Here is a 19619-nt window from a genome sequence, read left to right as displayed (position 1 = left end):
ACTATATCCATGAAATTTTATCTCAGCAAAAGTGGAAAATATTGACAATTCATGAAAATCCCCCCCCCCCCTTCTATTTAAGTGATTCCACAATTACTACTGATGAACACCATATTCTTCTATAATGGTATAAAAGAGAAAAGTGAAATAAGGGCCTTGTATTCAATATCAAAATAGATATTGAAATGCGACTCTTACATGTAGTAAAAAAAATGTTAATAAGATGATGCCTGTAGAAAGATATAATCATGAACATGTGACTATAAAGCCACAGGATTATCATGGACGAAAATGGCATATAATTGTTTAGGTCACCTGAGTCACTCAGTAAGTGACCTATTGCTATATTGTTCTATGTCCATCGTCACCCATTGTGCATTAACAATTGAAACTTTTTGATAACTATCCTTCCAATTCTTTCAAATTTGATATGAAGCATCTTTGAGACAAGGGGACCATGAAATATAAATTTCAGGACTCCTGCACTCTTAATACCTAAAGAGGCAGGGCAAAAACTGTCAAATATTGACTAATTTTCAAAAATCTTCTATCTGATTAAAACCAGATCCTTTGATCCGCTCACATACATGTAGATCGCTACACTCGATCTACCTTAGCAGATCAAAGAATCTGATTTTGATCAGATTGCAAAATCTTCTTCCCTACAACTCTGCTTCTGTAAGAAAAACTAAATAGATAGTGATGTAAGCAGAAAGGCATATCCCGTTGGGATCTTGGTTAGAATAGGTCCACAGTACCCCTTGCTTGGTGTAAGAGACGACTAAATGGGGCAGTCCATCGGATGAGACCGCGAAAGCCGAGGTCCCGTGTCACAGCAAGTGTGGCACGATAAAGATCCCTCCCTGCTCAAAGGCCGTAAGCGCCGAGCATAGGCCGAACTTTTGCAGCCCTTCACCGGCAACGTGACATCTCCTATATGTGAAAGATTCTCGAGTGAAAAGTTAAACATTAAACCAACCAATCAAAAAGCACCCTTTCACTTTCACTTTCACTTTGAGGACGCTCCATATTTGGTAATGATTACACAGACAGGTGCTACTATAAAAACTGGATGGAACTAGTTTGCAACAAACATGCATTCATTGTTGCAGTTGAAAGCAATGTCAATTTCAAAAGAAATATAAGAGAAAAGATTCAGTGAATGTAAATACATGTATATGGCAAAGTCTTCCATCAGTATAGGAACTTTGAGGGGCATATGTCTTTTTAAGAAAAATTTATAAGAATTGCAGATTGTGTCCATTTGTAAGTTGACTTTTTCATTTAAAACTGCAGCATCAAAACTTAGAAACAGAATGAACTTTAGTTTTAGTCATTCCAAGTCATGCATAAAACAGAACTCTGAATATATGTATAGGTATGATTTAAAGTTAAACTTGTTATTTTCAGGAGAAAAGTCTGCATTTGTCAGTAAGTATTGTATTCAGTGAAAGATAACACCTGTTTGGGACTTTGGTTTATATTGGTTCTCATCACACGTCAATACCTGGAAGTATGTGTATTATCTTTTAAGCTTACCTGAGCTGTAAGCTCAAATGAACTTATCTGATCACATTTTTCAGGTGTTTGTCCATCGATCCATACACTTTAAACATTTCTTACTTTTTTAGAACCAGAGGGCTAATTTCAACCAAACTTAATTCCCACAGAGCATGCTCGAGTACATCATCGGAAACTCACGGTTGATTACGCTTCATTCCTCTCTCTATCACTCGTGGGTCCATTCATTCCTACTCTCTCGTTCTCATGAATAATTAATGAGGCAATTTGATTGAGCGCTCATGGAAAACCCTAAGTGAATTTGTCCAATCAAAAAGACGCTTTCAGCCCAATTTCGGTATACAATTGCTGTGATAGCAAAGTTAAGTTAGTGCTACCTTTAAAATCAGAAGAGTTCTATTACTATAATGATTACTTTGATTAGACGATATTTTAAAATATTTATTCATGAGAACGAGCGAGTAGGAATGAATGGACCCACGGGTGATGGAGAGAGGAACAAAGCATAATCAACCGTGGGTTTCTGACGATGACTCGAGTAAAGAGCAAATGAAATGCTGCACCCTTTTTTTATCTCACCTGAGCTTTTCTGATAACCTATTGTTCGTCGTCTGTCTTTCAATCTGTCTCTCAGTAAACTTTTCACATTTTCGACTTCTTCTCCAGAACCACAGGGCCAATTTCAACCAAATTTAATTGGCAAAAATCATCCTTGGGTGAAGGGCTTTCAAGTTTGTTCAAATGAAGGGCCATGCCCCATCAAAGGGGAGATAATCACAAAAATGCAAAAATAGGGTGGGGTTGTTTAAAAATGTTCTTGTCAGGAACCACTGGGCCAGAAGAGCTGAAATTTACATGAAAGCTTCCTGACATAGTTCAAATTCATGTTTGTTAAAATCAAGACCCCCGGGGTTAGGGTGGGGCCACAATAGTGGATCAAATTATTACACACAAATATATAGGGAAAATCTTTTATAATCTTCTTCTCAAGAACCACCGGGCTAGGAAAGTACAAATTTACATGAAAGTTTCCTGACACAGTGCAGGTTCAAGCTTGTTAAAACCATGGCCCCCGGGATAGGATAGGGCCACAATAGGGTATCAAAGTTTTACATGCAAGTTGAAGATAACGAACAGTGATCAATCTCATAACTCCTACAAGCAATACAAAATAGATATAGAGAAAAATCCTTAAAAATCTTCTTCTCAAGAACCATTGGGCCATAGAAGTTTACATTTACATGAAAGCTTCCTGACATAGTGCAGATTCAGGTTTGTAATAACCATGGCCCCCGGGGATAGGTTAGGGCCACAATAGGGATAAAAGTTTTACATGTGAATATATAGGGAAAATCGTTAAATATGTTCAAGTAGAGATAATCAATGATAGTGAAAATTTGGTGGTATCTATTAAAAATCTTTGGGCCAATTTCAAGAAAACTTGGCACAAATCACCCCTAAGTAAAGAGGATTCAGATTCAAGGTTGTTCAAATGAAGAGTCCAGCTTCCTCAAGAAAAGCTAAGACTAAGGTGGGGTCATTTAAAAATCTTCTTCTCAAGAACCACAGGCCCAGAAAACTGACATGAAAGCTTCCCGACATAAGAAGATTCATGTTTGCTCAAACTATGACCCCTTGGGGTAGGGTGGGAAACAATAGGGGGATTAAAGTTTTACATGCAAATATATTAGAAAATTCTTTCAAAATCTTCTCAAGAATTAAACAGGGCCATGATTAGTCATAATGATATGCAAGCATCCTCAGGTAGTGCAGATTCAAGTTTATTCAGATTCAAGTTTATTCAAATCAGATACCCAGTTGGGTAGGTTAAGGCCATAATAGTAGGGATTAAACTTTTACATAAGATTTTATGAATTGAGGAAACGTTTCTGAAAATTAATCTTGATATTGAGAAGCAAGCATCTACAGGTAGTTTAAATTCAAGTTTGTTCACATCAGGGTCCCCAAGGTAGGGGCCACAATTGGAGATCAAAGTTTTACATGGTAATGTACAGGAAATTGATTAGATGAATTATTTACATGGTAATGTACAGGAAATTGATTAGACGAATTATTTACATGGTAATGTACAGGAAATTGATTAGATGAATTATTTACATGGTAATGTACAGGAAATTGATTAGACGAATTATTTACATGGTAATGTACAGGAAATTGATTAGACGAATTATTTACATGGTAATGTACAGGAAATTGATTAGACGGATTATTTACATGGTAATGTACAGGAAATTGATTAGATGAATTATTTACATGGTAATGTACAGGAAATTGATTAGACGGATTATTTACATGGTAATGTACAGGAAATTGATTAGATGAATTATTTACATGGTAATGTACAGGAAATTGATTAGATGAATTATTTACATGGTAATGTACAGGAAATTGATTAGATGAATTATTTACATGGTAATGTACAGGAAATTGATTAGATGAATTATTTACATGGTAATGTACAGGAAATTGATTAGATGAATTATTTACATGGTAATGTACAGGAAATTGATTAGATGAATTATTTACATGGTAATGTACAGGAAATTGATTAGATGAATTATTTACATGGTAATGTACAGGAAATTGATTAGATGAATTATTTACATGGTAATGTACAGGAAATTGATTAGACGAATTATTTTCAAGAGTAGTAGGGTCCCATCAAATCATATTGAAATGAATTAATTGAAAGTTGTGTTGATTCAATTTTTAAATGCCCATGGGACTATAGACAGGGGGCATATTGTTTTTGTCCTGTTTGTCTGTTTGAAATTTTAGCCTTGCTCACAACTTTTGAATGCCGAGTGATAGGCCTCTCATATTCAATATGTACATTCCTTGTGACATTTTGATAGCACCAAAGTCTTGACCTGTTTTTAAGAAAACCTAACCTTTTCAATATCTCCTGCACTATTTATGTTATAGATTTTATATTTTGTATATAGATTTCTTATTGCAAGACCTTTCATTTCATACCATGATCTTTGATTTTATGGCCTTGACCTCCAGAACAGCAAGGTCATGTTAGTCATATTGGTATTGAGTCATCGCCATGTAGTGTGAATTTAAGTTTGGTCACATCATGACCCTTTGGGGCTAGGTTGGGACCCCAATAAAGGATTTTTGAAAAATTCATGGGAATAAAGACGCAGCGAAAAACAATCTTTTAAAAATCACAACAGCTGAATAATGGGTCACTCAGGTTAGCAATGTGGCCCATGGGTCTCTTGCAATATATATATATATATATATATATATATATATATATATATATATATATATATATGAGTATTTACAATGTATATCAGTATTTATTATGAAAATACTTTGTAAAAGTTTGTAAAAGAGAACATGAAAACTTCAAAAAGATAGTCAACTTAGATGCAGAATTTTTCAATATAAACACTTTCCATATTTTTGATTGCTATGAATAAGAATCTTGTAATGAGGAGTTTTCTTATCATTTTTGGGTTCCACGTGTTTATCTGCACTTGAAAATTTCAATTGTTTTGATAGAAACAAAACATAATGTTCGCTGCCATTGACACACAATTTTTAATACATGTAAAATTACAGGAGATCCCGAATTTTGGAAAGCTGAAGAAGATGATAATTTGATTCTTTGTTTGTCCGGTGCTGTTGGTCAAGGAAAAACATCATTGTTAGCGAAGTTGGTAGAAAAGGCGTTTGAGGTAATTCTAACTTTGAATTGATAAACATGGGCTCTGTAAAGTGGATTATCCCACTGTAGTGAGAGCTTTCTGAGATGTACATGTACATAACTGTAAACACAGCTAGGGCTTGAAATTAACATATGTCCGTCAGTCTGTGACTGGTTAAAAGTCTAGTGGACTGACTGACATTTGTTTTAGTCAGTCCGATGGGACTGCTCAATTGTCTAAACCGTCATTTCGGAAAGCATATTTACGGAATCTTAAACACACATTTGGTATTCCTCTGTAGATATCAGATGAACCAGATTTAGTAAATATAATTCTCTCATATCTACGTATGTAAGATACAGATATTCTATGAAAGAAAGGTATGTAAGATATTTCTATCTTTCATATCACGTGACGTTTATCTTACATATCCCGTGACGTCATAATCAATACACAACTAGCTTGCAACTTACCTCGCCTCGATTGACGAACACTAGCGTCTGCAAAGCTCTTGTACAAAAAATGACAGATTGTAATGTCCCTGATAATCTCCAGGTGTATGTGACCGGACACAAAAATACACATTCCTTGAACAATTACTGCACACTCAACAACAGTCACAATTAATTCCTCATACATCTATATGTCATCCGGTGCATTATGCCCGTTCACAGAAACCCAGCCCACACGGTCTATTACTTCTAGGCCTACCTCCACATTCACTCTGTCAACGTCTACTGTCCGTGTCTCAGGTGAAATAAGTGCCTTAAATGTCCATGAGACTCGAGTCCTTGCACGCGTGAAAAACGAAAGTCTAGCCATGCCCATATTCACCAACAAAAACCACTTGGAATTCTTCTTCACACACTCGTCATTAAATAACTGCTCAATTAATATCAATATCAATGCTCCTCTAAGAAAAAAAAAACCCGTGCAGTTGTGAATGCATATTCTGATTAGGTCTGTCAAAATGTTTCGCGCTGATGACTGTCGAGTTACGTCACTCACCCTGATTATTGATTTATTCAAAGAGGAATAACTCTAATACAATTCACTTATACACTCGTCGGCCGATTTTTTGTCGGCAACGTAGTTGCCAAAATGAAGGTCGTAGAATTCGATTCTGATGTTATTTTTAATGTAGTGCGAAAAATTAATTAATTGAAAAATTCTCAAAATGGCGTCGCTAGGCACAAGGAAAACGGAAAACTCTAGAAATATGAGAGAAAAATACTCTCTTATGAGTTGCCATGAAATATTAAGGTGATTCCACCCTCGGGGTTGCAAAAAAGCGGTAAAACCCTCGGCAAAGCTTCGGGTTTCACAGCTTTTTTGCAACCCTCGGGTGGAATCACCTTATATTTCATGGCTACTCATAAGAGAGTCTTATAATCTCACATAAGTGTTACAAATACAATATTGTCTGAGGCATATCAAGTTAAATTCCGTTATTTTAATAACATGAACAAATTATGTTTATTTATATCTGAAAAACTCTGGTGGACTGGTAAATTTTTCTCGGACTGGTTGAAATTATACCCTATCAGTCCGGCTGGACTGGTGATATTAAAAGTTAGTTTCAAAACACAAACCTACAGTACACCATCCTCACAATGTCAGGAGTCCGGAATCCATTAGTGGCCGTGAGACAACCAGGAGTGGACCCCGGACCTCTGACGATGTGAGGATGACAGTACACATACACTATTGAATACCTCACCCCCTCTATCCCCACCTCACCCCCTCTACCCCTACCTCACCCGGCCCTCTATCCCTATGGTGATAGTTGAAATACTGGTGACAATCTATGCCCTGTTATTAGGGCCCTGCAATAGGCAGATGCCCTATAGCGATCAGCCTGTCTGTGCATTCGTCCATCAATGTCTCTGTTTAAACACTTTTTCCAGCCTGTCTGTGCATTCGTCCATCAACGTCTCTGTTTAAACACTTTTTCCATCTTTTTTGGCAACCCCTACAGCTACTGAATTGAACATTTATACATGAACTTATAGAACTAGTTTGTATGGAGTGCCAAATTAACATCAACTTTAATAATGGAATATATCATCAATTCATTTGACGTGCATAAAAATTCAATTAAATATTTCTTCAAATAATTTACGATATCTTAAATTGCACTAATTATCTTCAAGTATTAGAGTTCATGTTAAAATAGTGCACCATACATTTGAGTTTCCTTTGAATAATACCACAGAAGGGCCATTTTGTGATGTTTGCCATCACAGGGACATCTAGTATTTTATTGAACAGCTTACAACATGGCATCTGACTAGTTATTGACCATCTGACTAGTTAATGAACATCTGACTAGTTATTGAACATCTGATTAGTTATTGAACATCTGATTAGTTATTGAACATCTGATTAGTTATTGAACATCTGACTAGTTAATGACCATCTAACTAGTTATTGAACATCTGACTAGTTAATGACCATCTAACTAGTTATTGAACATCTGACTAGTTAATGACCATCTAACTAGTTATTGAACATCTGACTAGTTATTGAACATCTGACTAGTCATTGAACATCTGATTAGTTATTGAACATCTGACTAGTTAATGACCATCTAACTAGTTATTGAACATCTGACTAGTTAATGACCATCTAACTAGTTATTGAACATCTGATTAGTTATTGAACATCTGACTAATTATTGAACATCTGACTAGTTATTGAACATCTGATTAGTTATTGAACATCTGATTAGTTATTGAACATCTGATTAGTTATTGAACATCTGACTAGTTATTGACCATCTGATTAGTTATTGAACATCTGACTAGTTAATGAACATCTGACTAGTTATTGAACATCTGACTAGTTATTGACCATTTGACTAGTTATTGAACATCTGACTAGTTATTGAACATCTGATTAGTTAATGAACATCTGATTAGTTATTGAACATCTGACTAGTTAATGACCATCTGACTAGTTATTGACCATTTGACTAGTTATTGAACATCTGATTAGTTAATGACCATCTGATTAGTTATTGAACATCTGACTAGTTAATGACCATCTGACTAGTTATTGACCATTTGACTAGTTATTGAACATCTGACTAGTTATTGAACATCTGATTAGTTAATGAACATCTGATTAGTTATTGAACATCTGATTAGTTATTGACCTTCTGACTAGTTATTGAACATCTGACTAGTTAATAAACATCTGACTAGTTATTGAACATCTGACTAGTTAATAAACATCTGATTAGTTATTGAACATCTGACTAATTATTGAACATCTGATTAGTTATTGAACATCTGACTAGTTATTGACCATCCGACTAATTATTGAACATCTGACTAGTTATTGAACATCTGATTAGTTATTAAACATCTGACTAGTTATTGAACATCTGATTAGTTATTGACCATTTGACTAGTTATTGACCATCTGACTAGTTAATAAACATCTGACTAGTTATTGACCATCTGACTAGTTAATGACCATCTGACTAGTTATTGAACATTTGATTAGTTATTGAACATCTGATTAGTTATTGACCTTCTGACTAGTTATTGAACATCTGACTAGTTAATAAACATCTGACTAGTTATTGACCATCTGACTAGTTGTTGAACATCTGATTAGTTATTGAACATCTGACTAATTATTGAACATCTGACTAGTTATTGAACATCTGATTAGTTATTGAACATCTGACTAGTTATTGAACATCTGATTAGTTATTGACCATTTGACTAGTTATTGACCATTTGAATAGTTATTGAACATCTGATTAGTTATTGAACATCTGACTAGTTATTGAACATCTGACTAGTTATTGACCATTTGACTAGTTATTGAACATCTGATTAGTTATTGACCATTTGACTAGTTATTGACCATCTGACTAGTTATTGACCATTTGACTAGTTATTGACCATCTGACTAGTTATTGACCATTTGACTAGTTATTGAACATCTGATTAGTTATTGACCATTTGAATAGTTATTGAACATCTGATTAGTTATTGACCTTCTGACTAGTTATTGAACATCTGACTAGTTAATAAACATCTGACTAGTTATTGAACATCTGACTAGTTAATAAACATCTGATTAGTTATTGAACATCTGACTAATTATTGAACATCTGATTAGTTATTGACCATCTGACTAGTTATTGACCATCTGACTAGTTATTGAACATCTGACTAGTTATTGAACATCTGATTAGTTATTGAACATCTGACTGGTTATTGAACATCTGATTAGTTATTGACCATTTGACTAGTTATTGACCATCTGAATAGTTATTGAACATCTGATTAGTTATTGACCTTCTGACTAGTTATTGAACATCTGACTAGTTAATAAACATCTGACTAGTTATTGACCATCTGACTAGTTAATGACCATCTGACTAGTTATTGAACATTTGATTAGTTATTGAACATCTGATTAGTTATTGACCTTCTGACTAGTTATTGAACATCTGATTAGTTAATAAACATCTGACTAGTTATTGACCATCTGACTAGTTGTTGAACATCTGATTAGTTATTGAACATCTGACTAATTATTGAACATCTGACTAGTTATTGAACATCTGATTAGTTATTGAACATCTGACTAGTTATTGAACATCTGATTAGTTATTGACCATTTGACTAGTTATTGACCATCTGAATAGTTATTGAACATCTGATTAGTTATTGACCTTCTGACTAGTTATTGAACATCTGACTAGTTAATAAACATCTGACTAGTTATTGACCATCTGACTAGTTAATGACCATCTGACTAGTTATTGAACATCTGACTAGTTATTGAACATCTGATTAGTTATTGAAAATCTGACTAGTTATTGAACATCTGACTAGTTAATGACCATCTGACTAGTTATTGAACATCTGACTAGTTATTGACCATCTGACTAGTTATTGAACATCTGATCACTTATTGAACATCTGACTAGTTATTGACCATCTGACTAGTTATTGAACATCTGACTAGTTAATGACCATCTGACTAGTTATTGAATATCTGACTAGTTATTGAACATCTGATCAGTTATTGAACATCTAACTAGTTATTGAACATCTGATTAGTTATTGAACATCTGACTAGTTATTGAACATCTGACTAGTTATTGAACATCTGACTAGTTATTGAACATCTGATTAGTTATTGAACATCTGACTAGTTATTGACCATCTGATTAGTTATTGAACATCTGATTAGTTATTGAACATCTGACTAGTTATTGAACATCTGACTAGTTATTGAACATCTGATTAGTTATTGAACATCTGATTAGTTATTGACCATCTGACTAATTATTGAACATCTGACTAGTTAATAAACATCTGATTAGTTATTGACCATCTGACTAGTTATTGAACATCTGACTAGTTATTGAACATCTGATTAGTTATTGAACATCTGACTAGTTATTGAACATCTGATTAGTTATTGAACATCTGACTAGTTATTGAACATCTGACTAGTTATTGAACATCTGATTAGTTATTGAACGTCTGACTAGTTATTGACCATCTGACTAGTTAATGACCATCTGACTAGTTATTGAACATCTGATTAGTTATTGACCATCTGACTAGTTATTGAACATCTGATTAGTTATTGAACATCTGATCAGTTATTGAACATCTGACTAGTTAATGAACATCTGACTAGTTATTGACCATCTGACTAGTTATTGAACATCTGACTAGTTATTGAACATCTGACTAGTTATTGACCATTTGACTAGTTATTGAACATCTGACTAATTATTGAACATCTGACTAGTTATTGACCATCTGATTAGTTATTGACCATCTGAATAGTTTTCGTGTTCAACACCGAAGTACTCAGTGTCATGGGATGAACTCCCTATCAATTAAAATTCAGCGAGGCTTTGATTATATATTGAAACATTGGACTCATAGCACTGAAGATCACATCCTGCAGTTGTATGTGCAGATTTTGAACTGGATTGTGCGAAGAAACAAAAGTTTGCAATCATTATCTTAGTAATAAGCACAAGTACGAAATCTCAAGAGTTATATACATTTAATTCTAATCTTTGTGTGAAAATAATTATGCAACCTGTTGAACTTCCAGATCTTACATTTCGTTGTCATAATTGTATTTTGCTATACAAAAATCTAAATTTTTATTCACAAAAGAAATATTGTAGAAAAATTCACAAAAAGTATCATGTACACCGGGTATGTATGATAATAGCATTTGACTAAGTACAGTAGTATACAAATGTACATATTGTTAACACTGCCTGCATAAAGTGTAAATCTACAAGTAAAAAAGTTACCTATACAAAAGCATCAACGTTTGTTCTACGCAGTCAAAATATACATTGCCATCCATCGATGGAGACATCCCCCAGTTCAGCATTTAATCAAATTCAGTAAAATCTCTGATGAATTGGAAAATTCAGTCTCAGATTGAAATTGCATTTTACTGAACATAAAAATGTGTATATTTCACATGTGTCACATTTATATTGAGAGTGTGTAATTAATGTACGACTGCTGGGGGAGGGGGGGGGGGGGGCAGTGTCACATTTACATTGAGGGTGTGTAATTATTGTAAGACTGCAGGAAGAGGGCATGTGTCACATTTACATTGAGGGTGTGTAATTAATGTACGACTGCTGGGAGAGGTTATGTGTCACATTTACATTGAGGGTGTGTAATTAATGTACGACTGCTGGGAGAGGTTATGTGTCACATTTACATTGAGAATGTGTAATTAATGTACGACTGCTGGGAGAGGGCAGTGTAGAGACAGGCAGACATATTTCAGCTGTACAACTTTCATAACAAAATCACAAATTCATTAATTATTAGATATTTGAAATTATGAATTCTATCATTTTACACAAATCTATTAGTCTCAGAGACTGACATCTTTTCTTTTGTTCAAATGTTGCAAGTCTATACATTTTAGTTCAACTAATTCAAAGAAGCATTTCTAAAGATCAAGTACAATTCAATAATTGATTGATTGTTTTGCTGTTTTCTGCCACACTCAACAATTTTTCAGTTATCTGGTGGCACCCAGTTTTAATTGGTGGAAGAGAAAACCCAGATACAATGTACCTGGGAAGAGATCACCGACCTTCCGAAAGTAAACTGGGAAACTTTCTCACTTACCGGCGCGAGCGGGATTTGAACCCGCACCAACAGAGGTGAGAGGCCGTGTAATTTTGAGCACGATGCTCTAACCACTCTGCCACGGAGGCCCTTACAATTCAATGATGGTTGCAGCATCCAACGTTTGTTGTCATGAGTATTGCGTTTCAGTCTGACACCAAACTTAGGTAGAATATTCCTTATTCATCTTATAAGGTTTTGATAAGATGTGCACTGTCATAGTCATGCCTTATCGATAATCTGTTACAATTCTGAATATCATCTCCAGTATAATGCATCATCACAAATCATTACAAAGTTGTTTGATTTCCTGCATCATTAAACACGAATTTGATTCGCAAATAGAAAATTTCAAGACGATGAATGTTTAAAGAGACACTACAGCTCATTTTCCATATTTTAATGAAGTGTTTTTTAAACCACATATTGATAAAATGATAAAATTCACATCGATACTGACAATTTTGAACAATTGGGATGCATCAATTTACTCTCAACTGCGCTTTGAAGATCGTCCGGAATTCAAAGATTTCTTCATGCTGACTCGGACTTTTGAATGCTTATTTACATCACGTGGTTTTGAATGACAGCAAAGGTGTTGTGTAGGAACTTATCTAAATTCCCCTTCAAGGGGGTCCACACTCACCTTTCAAGTACATAAGATTATTCCCTGCTACTTATAATAACTAATTATAAATCATTATTTCAACAGAAACCCTTCCATGTTCCCATTGACCGATATTTTTACAACTAACACGTGTCGTGTTCAGATAAAAATAGCACTTACTTTCAAACGTAGTGTCTTCGCAGCTAGTCTCAATGGCAGATTTAGGGGGCCAGTATCCCCCCTCCCTTTTTACGTCACAGATTGTGAATGAAAATCCAAATTTTGCACCCGAATAGCCGATTACTTTGGCTAATCTTTTACTTTCACACCCCTCTTCGGAAATCCTAGATCCGCCACTGAGTTACATGCGTTTCTCCGAGCTCTCTGTTTTCCAACGGTCATACTGATCCCTAGGTAAATTTTATTTCACGCATGAGTTTTATCTCATTCTATTTTTACCTCTTTTCTCACAGAATCTGTCAAAATTCTAGATCTATCAACTACACTTTCTCTCACTGGACGACATGCTGCACTGTTTACTGTCTATGCGCATGCGTCTGAAGACTAAAAGGAGGAGACTCGATATTTTTTGTATAGGTGGCAGGGGACAGTTTCTTTGGTTTTGAAACATGTGGATAGGGGGTATACACCAAAGTCAGATTATGACAGACTAATGAAAAATCATATTTCCCTTTTATGTCAATACTTGTATTTCATATTAGTGTAGTTAATAAATTATGACCCTAAATTACATGTAATCTATAAATACTGGTGCTGGTGCACAAAACATGCTCTGAGCAGGTTCCCCTTTTTTGCTTTGATTTTCCCTCATTTGGGCTAATCCGCACCACCCCCACACCATCACAGTACCAAACATGGGGATTTAGACACTGTGCACAATCAAGAACCCTATCTGCCCTTCTCAAAAATCTACCTCTCATATGGGGCCATCCACCTTCCCTCACAGCTACAGACCTTTTGCTAGACCCTGCATGTTTTCACCGGAATTTCTTCAGCAACTGACCACGTGTCTTAGTTTCGTATTTGCACCCATCTATATGCTAGGAATCATGGTGACACCTACATGTTGTATATCAACATTTTTACTAAGCACTCAGCTACATTTGACATGCATCCTAAAATTATTGTATACATTTTTACACATGTAATATCACTTCAAATACAGGGCAATTCCATTTTTTGAAAAAGTTGACCGGGCCTATAGTGCGAAACTGTCCCCTGCTACCTTTAAGAATTCTGACATCTCATGTCATTGACGTCAACTCCCATTTTTGACAAATCTGACTTATTCTGAGTGAAACTACACCAATACATCATGTCGACCGCCCTAAATGTGTACGCAATAAAATTATTTAAAAACCCTACATTTCTGTGTATGATGTTGTCATTTTAGAGTGATGAGAGTGTTCGAGTAAGATCCCTGTGCCTAACAAATAATATTACAAGTATATTGTATCTATGGTAAAAGTGACCTTATATGTGGTGCTACATGCTGAACATGTAATCATGAGAACCTGTGTAGAAAATGATGGATTAGAGAGAGATAAAGGGACATAACTGCTCTTAAAATCAAGAAAATTTCCAACTTCACTGTCTACTTCTTTACATACTGTATATGTATAGACCTGAAATATGCTCTAATTAAGTAAACAACTCCCCAACAAGATTTTGAATACCTGTTCTCTTCTTACATTCTATTCTATGCCATCCTAATAGTGAAAACTAAAGATTCATGCAATTCAGTCAAATGTCAAAGGGGAGGTGGCTTGTTTACAAGTACCACCCATAAATGAGAAAATGGTGTTAACTGTGTTTTTTGTGTACAAAATGTCTCTAAAATGACTTATTTCTCTATCTGCAAGTATTTTTTCATAAATATGTATCATGGTGCTGAGAAGAAATGTGATCTACTGTACCTGAGACCTGTCAATCAGTACAATTTGTTAATTACATGTAGAACATGTAAAACTACATGTAATCTATGTAAAAAGAATACACAGTATATGAAGTACCCCAAATAACATTATTTTAACCACTAAGCTTATTTACATGTACTTACATGTCACTATGATACTTGACCAGATTCTGGTTTTCCATAGTACTAAAGCATAGCTTACCCCCCTTGACTCTGTTGTCTACCATTGTGACACTAATGTGATACATCTATTGAAATAAAGAGTTGTATTACATATCTAATACATTTATCTTGATAATATTAATGAAATTGACTGAATTCCATGGGTTTCAAAAAATGCCATTCTCTTAAAGGTGGCAGGGGACAGTTTCTTTGGTTTTGAAACATGTGGATAGGGGGTATACACCAAAGTCAGATTATGACAGACTAATGAAAAATCATATTTCCCTTTTATGTCAATACTTGTATTTCATATTAGTGTAGTTAATAAATTATGACCCTAAATTACATGTAATCTATAAATACTGGTGCTGGTGCACAAAACATGCTCTGAGCAGGTTCCCCTTTTTTGCTTTGATTTTCCCTCATTTGGGCTAATCCGCACCACCCCCACACCATCACAGTACCAAACATGGGGATTTAGACACTGTGCACAATCAAGAACCCTATCTGCCCTTCTCAAAAATCTACCTCTCATATGGGGCCATCCACCTTCCCTCACAGCTACAGACCTTTTGCTAGACCCTGCATGTTTTCACCGGAATTTCTTCAGCAACTGACCACGTGTCTTAGTTTCGTATTTGCACCCATCTATATGCTAGGAATCATGGTGACACCTACATGTTGTATATCAACATTTTTACTAAGCACTCAGCTACATTTGACATGCATCCTAAAATTATTGTATACATTTTTACACATGTAATATCACTTCAAATACAGGGCAATTCCATTTTTTGAAAAAGTTGACCGGGCCTATAGTGCGAAACTGTCCCCTGCTACCATAGGCCATCAAAAAGTATTAATTTTTACGTTAAAACGATAATTTTTAACTTTAGATAAGTGTTATTTTCGTAAAGTTCATACTTTCAACAATGCAACAAAAATTGAGAAAGCGCTGGGAAAATTGTCATTTCATGATTTTTGCGCAAAATGAGCTGTAGTGTCTCTTTAAGTGAAGTAAGGTTTAATTGAGTACTTTATACTCTCCTAAACATGATTAATTTCAAGACGTCACAGATTCAGGTGGAAGAAATGGGAGTGGTCCAAGTGGTGGTGGTGTTGTTGAAAATCGTGGCATTGTTTTGCTGTGGGTACATTTCCTTAAAGTTATCTTGGTAAAGTTCTATCAGTAGAAATGCAGAGACCAAGAGGATAAGGATGTTACCAATGAGTTCCAAGATCATCAACGCTCGCCTCCAACCTCCCGGTTTGTTGTCGCAGCATGGTCGAAGCTTTATTGTAAGAGTGATTGTGGATTCAATGATGGCTTCTGCTAGGGCGTACCAGGCTTTCACAAGTTGTACGTCAGAAATCAGTTCTGTTGACTTCACTGCCACAACAACAGCGAGCACTATTTGGGGAAGATCCTCCAGCCAAATACAAGCGCACGAAAGAACAGACAAAACATTTTTGACTTTCTCATAGAATTCTTCTGAAACCTTGCCTTTTCTCCTCTTAGTGTAGATCTTTAATGAAAATACAATGACAGTTATAAGGAACATGACCGTGCCGAAGACTGCAAATCCAAAAATTGTCCATTTCACTTTCTCTGCCCGGATGATGCTTTCTTGATCCGAGTCAGCTACTTCTTTATAAAAGTCCCAATCCAATCCCAAATCTACCACCTCCAGCACAAATCTCAGGATAATATACAGTACAACAAAAACTGTCATGCACTTCATAATGGATTTTTTTCCTTTTCCTGAAATATGAAAATTCAAAATAGGAAGGTTTATCAAGATCATGATTCAAAAATATATTTCTATCAGATGTTTTTACAAAATTGAAAACACTAATTAATTCAAATCAATTCAAAATGAAATTAATTTTATTATTAATAGTGATAAATATTGTCACCAAAGAGAGAAAATATTTAAACTTATATATCTTTCTATTCTTTGAACAATAATTCTGAACTAATTTTAACTCCAACTTTTATGAAATTTATTATAACAAAACATCTAGACATAAATTCTATTCATGATTTTTTAAAAACTTTTACCACCAATTGCAGAAATATGACTAATTAAACTTAGATTAAACATCAACTTTCACCATTCCATTACTTTATTGTAATGCTTTAATTTGTCAGAATGGAATGAAAAACCTTGAGTGTGGTGTTCTTTGAATCTTGATAAAAAATGAAAATCATTTAGAAAAGTGGTTGTTTTCAATTAATTTAGTAAGATAGATAAAAGTTGACTCATTTATGACACTATGCTGTAGATACATAAATTTGTTCAATGTAATTTTTCTCCCAAACTCATGTACAATGTATGTCATTGTGTGTGAATTCATATATCAACTATGTCTTTTGGCTTTCACAGTGATTATTTAGGGTCTGTGGGGGCCGAAATAAGGCCCAGTTCCCAAGGCTAAAACAGCAGGTATTTTTACCGAATGTTTGCTTTAAAATTCTCAAACAATGAAAACAAGTCAAAGCAGGGTAGTGTATAATTGTTCATAAATCTTCACTTTTCATAGGCCCACAGATTACAATTTTTGCTTCAAAATTATTATAATTAAGTAAACTTTTTTTTTGCCTCTGCTTGTTTAAAAATTAAATGAGGTGAACTAGCTAATTCGACCAAAATGTAAGTCAGAAGGAGTCCAATTATTCCTTAATATTCTCCATTATTTCTTTTATCCACGGAAAATTTCCCCAATTTCATACAAATGTCACTATTTTTCCCATTGAAAAGGTCCAGACCCTTGAAATCAGGACCTTAAAGGGACTGATTCACGATTTTTGAAAAAAAAAATTCATTTTAAATTTGATGTTAAATATTAAAAATATAAGTCATTTAATGTTGACAGCCAAAATTTTTACCTTCTGAATGCAAGAATTAAAGCAATATTTAACCTAATTAAATCTGTGTTATGTAAACAAAAACTAATGTCTTCTTATGTATACAAACAAACCAGTGAATATCAGTTTTGTAATAGAAGGCATCTTTTAATTCTGCATAGTCACTAACTTTTAGATGACACATGCTTGAAATGTGAAAGATATAACAAACTTCAAACAAAATTCATTTCTTTTGAAAATTTCGTGAACAATAACATACCGCAATCTTTGTTTAGAAAACGAATACATTGTATTATAAACTCTCTAAAATGAGCTTCTGCGATAATGCATAACCTTAATTTTTATGTGAAATCTTTTAAACACATTAAACAATAGATTTTGATCATTAAAAGTTAAAATCAAAATTTTGATGGAACTAATGGAATAACCCTTTTTCTAAAAAAAAACAACAACACCCCAACCTGTTTCATAACTTTTTTCTCGGTGTACGCGTTATAGATCTATACATATAGGCCTAACCCCCCCCCCCCCCACCCCCCACCCCCCCCCCCCCCCCCCCTCGTTATGTACATACATATTGCTTTGTTTGGGCCCAGAATATTAGAAAATAATTCTACGATGACATTAATGATAATAAAACACTGAATATGTACAACAAAACAGAATATTTTCCGATGGTACACATTCCATCGAGTAATATAATATGGGTAAAAAAAAAAAAAAAAGAGAAGATTAAAACGGAAAAATCTCGGTCCAGTGGTTGAGTGCTTGTTAGACCGGGAAAACCGTATTTTATTTTTATCTACTCATCATGATGCCTAGAAAAAGAATTGAAAGGAAAAGTTGTCACTAGGCCTATAATATTATAGACATATTATATCACACAGTTCTCACATCAAACCATTAAATTATGTAATCATGGTAATGACTGAACTTTTTATTGTCTAGAAAAAGAAAGGGACCTTGAAGGACAAGTTTGAAAATATAAAAACAAAAAAAACTTACGTGCGATACACACACAACTGACGTCAACGCCTTATGGTTTAGATGGAATGATATAGACTGTAATAATTATATAAAATATAGATACAAAGAAGCTTGACACCTAACCTGTCTTTCCGCGAGGCTGTCCGATATCGTTAGAGAAATCAGATCTATATTTAGTGTAGTGGAAATCCCAAGATATATTTATAGACTCGCCAATAATTAATTCAGTGGTTGTCTCAAAAGCTTACATAAAGCAAAAATTGACTACTATGGTGCAATCACTACGTATGGCGGTGATCGGCGGGGAAATAACATATTTTGGAGAAATTGTTGGTTCTATATTTAAACTTTTCATTCACATGTAAGATCTATATATAGTTAGATGTATCCACACTTTCATGCGCCTCTGTTTCTGACATCATAAGAGAAGGCTGTATTATTACACGAGGGAGGGAGGGGTCGGAAGAGGGGTTGCAGATGAGACAGGTCACTGGCGGATTTAGAGGGGAGGGGGGGGGGCGCACACACACACACGTAAAATTTTAGTTTAGGTTACAAATAAATCAAATCATATCTATAATTACTGATTCTAAAAGGTGAATGTCAAAATACATAAAGTCCCTAATTCTGTCACTTTCGGGAAACCCTGCGCAGATTGTAAGCGAATGTGATTGTGACGTTGTTTTGTTTTTTGTTT

The 19619-nt window shown here is 34.6% G+C and overlaps 1 protein-coding gene and 1 long non-coding RNA gene across 2 annotated transcripts in view; both read left to right on the top strand.

Moving 5' to 3' along the window:
* Positions 1–19619, top strand: part of LOC125676783 (telomerase protein component 1-like) — a 37609-nt gene that overhangs the window by 11272 nt on the left and 6718 nt on the right. Inside the window, exons 9-10 of the mRNA XM_056159739.1 lie at positions 1411–1431; positions 5119–5234. Of these exons, the coding sequence (XP_056015714.1) occupies positions 1411–1431; positions 5119–5234 (137 nt within the window). The remainder of the gene's footprint in view (positions 1–1410; positions 1432–5118; positions 5235–19619) is intronic.
* LOC130053125 (uncharacterized) lies at positions 11005–16831 on the top strand. The gene is made up of 2 exons (XR_008801611.1): positions 11005–13565; positions 15912–16831. It is a non-coding gene; the product is annotated as an uncharacterized LOC130053125 (long non-coding RNA).

The sequence above is a fragment of the Ostrea edulis genome, chromosome 3, assembly GCF_947568905.1.
Source record: "Ostrea edulis chromosome 3, xbOstEdul1.1, whole genome shotgun sequence".
Taxonomy (NCBI): domain Eukaryota; kingdom Metazoa; phylum Mollusca; class Bivalvia; order Ostreida; family Ostreidae; genus Ostrea; species Ostrea edulis.
The sequence above is the reverse complement of the archived record's forward strand: the minus strand, read 5'-3'. Positions and strand labels throughout refer to the sequence as shown.